We start from the raw sequence: 7,156 nt of genomic DNA on the forward strand, positions 1-7,156 counted from the left end.
CTCCCTCCCTCCACTCCCTCCCTCCCTCCCCCCTCCCTCCCCATCCCTCCCTCCCTCCCTCCCTCCCTCCCTCCCTCCCTTCCATCCCCTCCCCTCCCCTCCCCTCCCTCCCTCCCTCCCCTCCCTCCCCTCCCTCCCTCCCTCCCTCCCTCCCCTCCCTCCCCCTCCCTCCCTCCCTCCCTCCTCCCCCTCTCCCCCTCCCTCCCCTCCCCTCCCTCCCTCACCTCCCTCCCTCCCCTCCTCCCCTCCCTCCCTCCCTTCCCTCCCCCTCCCTCCACTCCCTCCCTCCCTCCCTCCCTCCCTCGCCTTCCTCCCTCCCTCCCTCCCTCCCTCCTCCTCCCTCCCTCCATCCCTCCCTCCCTCCCTCCCTCCCTCCCTCACTCCCTCCCTCCCTCCCTCCCGTCCCTCCCCTCCCTCCCTCCTCCCCTCCCTCCCTCCCTCCCTCCCCTCCCTCCCCTCCCTCCCTCCCTCCCTCCCCCCTCCCTCCCTCCCTCCCTCCCTCCCTCCCTCCCTCCCTCCCTCCCTCCCCTCCCTCCCTCCCTCCCCCTCCCTCCCTCCCTCCCTCCCTCCCTCCCTCCCATCTCCTCCCTCCCCTCCCCTCCCTCCCTCCCTTCCCTCCCCTTCCCTCCCTCCCTCCCTCCCTCCTCCCTCCCTCCCTCCTACAGCCCTCCCTGCCCCCTCCCTCCACTCCCTCCTCCCTACTCCCTCCCTCCCCCTCCCCCTCCCTCCCTCCCTCCCCCTCCCTCCTACCTCCCTCCCTCCCCCTCCCTCCCGCCCTTCCTCCTCCCTCCCTCCTCCCACTCCTCCCTCCCCTCCCTCTCCCTCCCCCTCCTCCTCCCCTCCCCCTCCCTCGCCCTCCCTCCCTCCCTCCGCGTCCCCTCCCTCCCATCCCGCCTCCCTCCCTCACCCCCTTCCTGTCTCCTCCTCTCCCTCCCTCCCTCCCCCTCCCCTCCCTCCCTCGCCTCCCCTCCCTGCCCTCCCTCCCTCCCTCCCACTGCCCTCCCTTCTCCTCCCTCACCTCCCCTCCCTCCCCCCTCCCTCCCTCCCTCCTTCCCTCCCTCCCTTCCCCTCCTCCTCCCATCCCTCCCTCCCTCCCTCCACTCCCGCCCCCTCCCTCCCTCCCTCCACTCCCTCCCTCCCTCCCTTTCTCCTCCTCCCTCCCTCCCTCCCTCCCTCCCTCCCTCCCTCCCTCCCTCCCTCCCCCCTCCCCTCCCTCCACTCCCCCCTCCCTCCCTCCCTCCCTCCCTCCCTCCCTCCCTCCCTCCCTCCCTCTCCTCCCCCCCCTCTCCCTCCACTCCCTCCCTCCCTCCTCCCCTCCCTCCCCCCTCCCTCCCCCTCCACTCCCTCTCCCCCTCCCTTCCTCCCTCCCTCCCTCCCCCCCCCTCCCTCCACTCCCTCCCTCCCCTCCCTCCCTCCCCTCCCTCCTCCCTCCCTCCCTCCCCTCCCTCCACTCCTCCACTCCCCTCCCCTCTCCCCTCCCTCCACTCCCCCTCCCTCCCTCCACTCCCTCTCCTCCTCCCTCCCACCCCCCCTCTCTCCCTCCCTCACCCACGCCCGTCCCTCCTGTCCCCCCACTCCCGAACCGATGATACGGGTTCCATCTCAGCGTCATTGCCCGCACTCGCTCCATCCACTCTCGCCCCCACCGACCCCTCTCCCCCCCCCCCTCCTCCCCCCCCTCCCTCCCCCCTCGCCCCCACCCCCCCTCCCTCCGCCCCCTCTATAGCCCCCCCTCCCCAAGCTACGCTCCCCCCGCCTCTCCCCCCGCGCCCCGCCGGGCCCCCCACGTCTCTCCGCGTCTCCTCCGCCGGGTCGAAGTGGTTCGCGTTCAGCCTCCGGTCGAGCGCCCGTCGCATCTCGACGGAACTCCGGTGCAGCGCAAACTGCTCCCTCAGGAACAACTCGCGCCCCCAGGCCTCCCTCGCCTGCCTCGCCTGCTCCACCCTCGCCGGCTCCACCCTCGCCGGCTCCACCCTCGCCGGCTCCACCCTCGCCGGCTCCGCCCTCGCCTGCTCCGCCCTCGCCTGCTCCGCCCTCGCCTGCTCCACCCTCGCCGGCTCCACCCTCGCCTGCTCCACCCTCGCCTGCTCCACCCTCGCCGGCTCCACCCTCGCTCCACGTGAGTCGCTCTCCCTCTGCCTCGACTGCCTGTCGCCCCAGCCCACCCTGGGCGGCCGTGGCGGCTGCCGTTGCCGCTGCTGCCGTTGCCTGTCGGCGTCAATCAGCTGCCTCAGCCGGTTGGAGATGTCGGAGATCCTCCTGCGGTCGACTTCTCCGGCTCGACCTTGGCCCCTCTCCATGGCGGGCGGATGTCACCCGTCGGATTCGTTGCTCGGCCCTAGCTGTGACGTCACAGCAAACAAGCGTCACAGCCCGTCATCGCCTCCGACACCGTCGCCTCCGTGTGGGTCTCTGTGAGTCTCTGTGGGTCTCTGTGAGTGTGCTGGTTTCTGTGGGTCTCTGTGGGTCTCTGTGAGTGTGCTGGTTTCTGTGTGGGTCTCTGTGGTTCTCTGTGGGTCTCTATGAGTGTGCTGGTCTCTGTGAGTGTGCTGGTTTCTGTGGGTCTTTGTGGGTTTCTGTGGGTCTTTGTGGGTCTCTGTGAGTGTGCTGGTTTCTGTGGGTCTCTGTGGGTCTCTGTGGGTCTCTGTGAGTGTGCTGGTTTCTGTGGGTCTCTGTGGGTCTCTGTGAGTGTGCTGGTTTCTGTGGGTCTCTGTGGGTCTCTGTGAGTGTGCTGGTTTTTGTGGGTCTCTGTGGGTCTCTGTGAGTGTGGGTTTCTGTGGGTCTCTGTGGGTCTCTGTGGGTCTCTGTGAGTGTGGGTCTCTGTGGGTCTCTGTGAGTGTGCTGGTTTCTGTGGGTCTCTGTGAGTGTGCTGGTTTCTGTGGGTCTCTGTGGGTCTCTGTGAGTGTGCTGGTTTCTGTGGGTCTCTGTGGGTCTCTGTGGGTCTCTGTGAGTGTGCTGGTTTCTGTGGGTCTCTGTGAGTGTGCTGGTTTCTGTGGGTCTCTGTGGGTCTCTGTGAGTGTGCTGGTTTCTGTGGGTCTCTGTGAGTGTGGGTCTCTGTGAGTGTGCTGGTTTCTGTGGGTCTCTGTGGGTCTTTGTGGGTCTCTGTGAGTGTGCTGGTTTCTGTGGGTCTCTGTAGGTCTCTGTGAGTGTGCTGGTTTCTGTGGGTCTCTGTGGGTCTCTGTGAGTGTGCTGGTTTCTGTGGGTCTCTGTGAGTGTGGGTCTCTGTGAGTGTGCTGGTTTCTGTGGGTCTCTGTGGGTCTTTGTGGGTCTCTGTGAGTGTGCTGGTTTCTGTGGGTCTCTGTAGGTCTCTGTGAGTGTGCTGGTTTCTGTGGGTCTCTGTAGGTCTCTGTGAGTGTGCTGGTTTCTGTGGGTCTCTGTAGGTGTCTGTGAGTGTGGGTCTCTGTGAGTGTGCTGGTTTCTGTGGGTCTCTGTGGGTCTCTGTGAGTGTGCTGGTCTCTGTGGGTCTCTGTAGGTCTCTGTGGGTCTCTGTGAGTGTGCTGGTTTCTGTGGATCTCTGTAGGTGTCTGTGAGTGTGGGTCTCTGTGAGTGTGCTGGTTTCTGTGGGTCTCTGTGGGTCTCTGTAGGTGTCTGTGAGTGTGGGTCTCTGTGAGTGTGCTGGTTTCTGTGGGTCTCTGTGGGTCTCTGTGAGTGTGCTGGTCTCTGTGGGTCTCTGTAGGTCTCTGTGAGTGTGCTGGTTTCTGTGGGTCTCTGTGGGTCTCTGTGAGTGTGCTGGTTTCTGTGGGTCTCTGTAGGTCTCTGTGAGTGTGCTGGTTTCTGTGGGTCTCTGTAGGTGTCTGTGAGTGTGGGTCTCTGTGGGTCTCTGTGAGTGTGCTGGTTTCTGTGGGTCTCTGTAGGTGTCTGTGAGTGTGGGTCTCTGTGGGTCTCTGTGAGTGTGCTGGTTTCTGTGGGTCTCTGTGAGTGTGGGTTTCTGTGAGAATGGGTCTCTGTGGGTCTCTGTGAGTGTGGGTTTCTGTGAGAATGGGTCTCTGTGGGTCTCTGTGAGTGTGGGTCTCTGTGAGTGTGGGTCTTTGCAAGTATGGGTCTCTATGAGTGTGGGTCTCTGTGAGTGTGGGTCTCTGTGAGTGTGGGTCTCTATGAGTGTGGGTCTCTGTGTGTATGGGTCTCTGTGAGTGTGGGTCTCTGTGAGTGAGGGTCTCTATGAGTGTGGGTCTCTGTGAGTGTGGGTCTCTGTGAGTGTGGGTCTCTGTGAGTGTGGGTCTCTGTGAGTGTGGGTCTCTCTGAGTGTGGGTCTCTATGAGTGTGGGTCTCTGTGTGTATGGGTCTCTGTGAGTGTGGGTCTCTGTGAGTGAGGGTCTCTATGAGTGTGGGTCTCTGTGAGTGTGGGTCTCTGTGAGTATGGGTCTCTGTGAGTGTGGGTCTCTGTGAGTGTGGGTCTCTGTGAGTGTGGGTCTCTGTGAGTGTGGGTCTCTGTGAGTGTGGGTCTCTGTGAGTGTGGGTCTCTCTGAGTGTGGGTCTCTGTGTGTATGGGTCTCTGTGAGTGTGGGTCTCTGTGAGTGAGGGTCTCTGTGGGTGTGGGTCTCTGTGAGTGTGGGTCACGTGTGTGTATACACTGTACATCACGTGTGTGTATACACTGTACGTCACGTGTGTGTATACACTGTACGTCACGTGTGTAATACACTGTACGTCACGTGTGTAATACACTGTACATCACGTGTGTGTATACACTGTACATCACGTGTGTGTATACACTGTACATCACGTGTGTGTATACTGTACATCACGTGTGTGTATACACTGTACATCACGTGTGTGTATACACTGTACATCACGTGTGTGTATACACTGTACATCACGTGTATAAACTGGAATGAATGCAAAATAAAAAAGATCAAAGCACAGTGTTTAACCTTTGGGTCTGTGATACATTTAATGTAAAGTTATGAAATCGGCTGAAATCTAAGACTACATCAGTAGTTGCAATTCCTTTAAGTTGTAAACTACGATGCACTGCAAGCACATCAAGTGAAGAAGGCTGTAGTTCTAATCCCCGAAGATTTTGGTTAAAGTTTTATTTTGAACAGTACAAATTATAATTAATAAAAATTAAATAAAAAAATAAAAACCACTGCCCTTTGGTTCTTTCGCTAAAGACACGTAGGTAAAACATGAAAATAAAAATTAATATAAAATAAAATAACATGAAATAAAAATCACTGCCCTTTGGTTCTTTCGCTAAAGACACGTAGGTAAAAAATAAAATAAAAATTAATAAAAAATAAAATAACATAAAATAAAAATCACTGCCCTTTGGTTCTTTCGCTAAAGACACGTAGGTAAAACATGAAAATAAAAATTAATAAAAAATAAAATAACAAAATAAAAATCACTGCCCTTTGGTTCTTTCGCTAAAGTCACGTAGGAAAAAAATTAAAAATTAAAATTAATACAAAATAAAATAATATAAAATTAAAATAACTGCCCTTTGGTTCTTTCGGTAAAGTCACGTAGGTAAAACATGAAAATAAAAATTAATAAAAAATAAAAAAACAAAATAAAAATCACTGCCCTTTGGTTCTTTCGGTAAAGTCACGTAGGCAAACAATAAAAATAAAAACTAATTAAAAATAAAATAACATAAAATAAAAATCACTGCCCTTTGCTTCTTTCGCTAAAGTCACGTAGGTAAAACATGAAAATTAAAATTAATAAAAATTAAAAAATAAAATTTATAAAAATAAAAAAACACAAAATAAAAATCACTGCAACTCGAACTCACCAGGAAGAGGGAAACCGGGTCACGTGGCAACTCCACGTGTAGCCCCGCCCCCCAGCCAATCAGCGGCCGGCACGTGGGCGGGGCTTAGTGACGCACCAGCGAGTGGGCGGGGCTTGGTGACACGAGTGGGCGGGGCTTGGTGACTCACCAGCGAGTGGGCGGGGCTTGGTGACACGAGTGGTCGGGGTTTGGTGACGCGCCAGCGAGTGGGCGGGGCTTGGTGGCGCGCGTGGGCGGGGCTTGGTGACTCACCAGCGAGTGGGCGGGGCTTGGTGACGCGCGTGGGCGGGGCTTGGTGACTCACCAGCGAGTGGGCGGGGCTTGGTGGCGCGCGTGGGCGGGGCTTGGTGACTCACCAGCGAGTGGGGGGGCTTGGTGACGTGAGTGGGCGGGGCTTGGTGACGCGAGTGGGCGGGGCTTGGTGCCGCGAGTGGGCGGGGCTTAGTGACTCATCAGCGAGTGGGCGGGGCTTAGTGACGTGAGTGGGCGGGGCTTGGTGGCTCACCAGCGAGTGGGCGGGGCTTAGTGACGCGCGTGGGCGGGGCTTGGTGACTCACCAGCGAGTGGGCGGGGCTTGGTGACACGAGTGGGCGGGGCTTGGTGACTCACCAGCGAGTGGGCGGGGCTTGGTGACGCGCGTGGGCGGGACTTGGTGATTCACCAGCGAGTGGGCGGGGCTTGGTGACGCGCGTGGGCGGGGCTTGGTGCCGCGAGTGGGCGGGGCTTAGTGACTCATCAGCGAGTGGGCGGGGCTTAGTGACGTGAGTGGGCGGGGCTTGGTGGCTCACCAGCGAGTGGGCGGGGCTTGGTGCCGCGTGTGGGCGGGGCTTGGTGACTCACCAGCGAGTGGGCGGGGCTTAGTGACTCACCAAAAATAAGTAACTTTATTTTTTTAACTAAATTTAGCCATTTCTATTTTTTCTCTTTTTTTTCGTGACTGCCAAGGATCCATCATACTCTTTGGTTCTTTCGGTAAAGTCACGGAGGTGAAAAAGATTAAAAATAATAATAATTATTAAAATATAAATAACAACATTTTATTAAAAAATAAGTAAAAACATTTTGTAACTAAATTAAGTTAATTCTATTTTTTCTCTTTTTTTCCCACCTACCTACGTGACTTTCCCGAAAGAACCAAAGAGTTTGACGGATCCTTGGCAGCACTCACGAAAACTTCAAATCGAGATCAAGAAATCATCATGAGATGTGAAAAAAATAATTAAAATATAAATAACAACATTTTATTAAAAAATAAGTAAAACATTTTTTTTGTAACTAAATTAAGTTATTTCTATTTTTCTCTTTTTTTCCCACCTACCTACGTGACTTTTCCCGAAAGAACCAAAGAGTTTGACGGATCCTTGGCAGTCGTCACGAAAACTTCAAATCGAGAACAAGAAATCATCATGAGATGTG

The 7,156-nt window shown here is 56.6% G+C and overlaps 1 protein-coding gene across 1 annotated transcript; it reads left to right on the plus strand.

Moving 5' to 3' along the window:
• Positions 1-403: 403 nt before the first annotated feature.
• LOC133362848 (uncharacterized) lies at positions 404-1,193 on the plus strand (the record flags this gene model as incomplete). The annotated part of the gene is made up of 2 exons (XM_061581790.1): positions 404-514; positions 1,149-1,193. Coding segments are annotated over 2 exons (156 nt in total), but the record flags the coding sequence as incomplete, so codon positions are not given.
• Between the last annotated feature and the right edge of the window lie 5,963 nt (positions 1,194-7,156).

The sequence above is a fragment of the Lethenteron reissneri genome, unplaced genomic scaffold (genome assembly GCF_015708825.2).
Source record: "Lethenteron reissneri isolate LAM-NWPU_2019-01 unplaced genomic scaffold, ASM1570882v1 scaffold_1630, whole genome shotgun sequence".
Classification (NCBI taxonomy): domain Eukaryota; kingdom Metazoa; phylum Chordata; class Hyperoartia; order Petromyzontiformes; family Petromyzontidae; genus Lethenteron; species Lethenteron reissneri.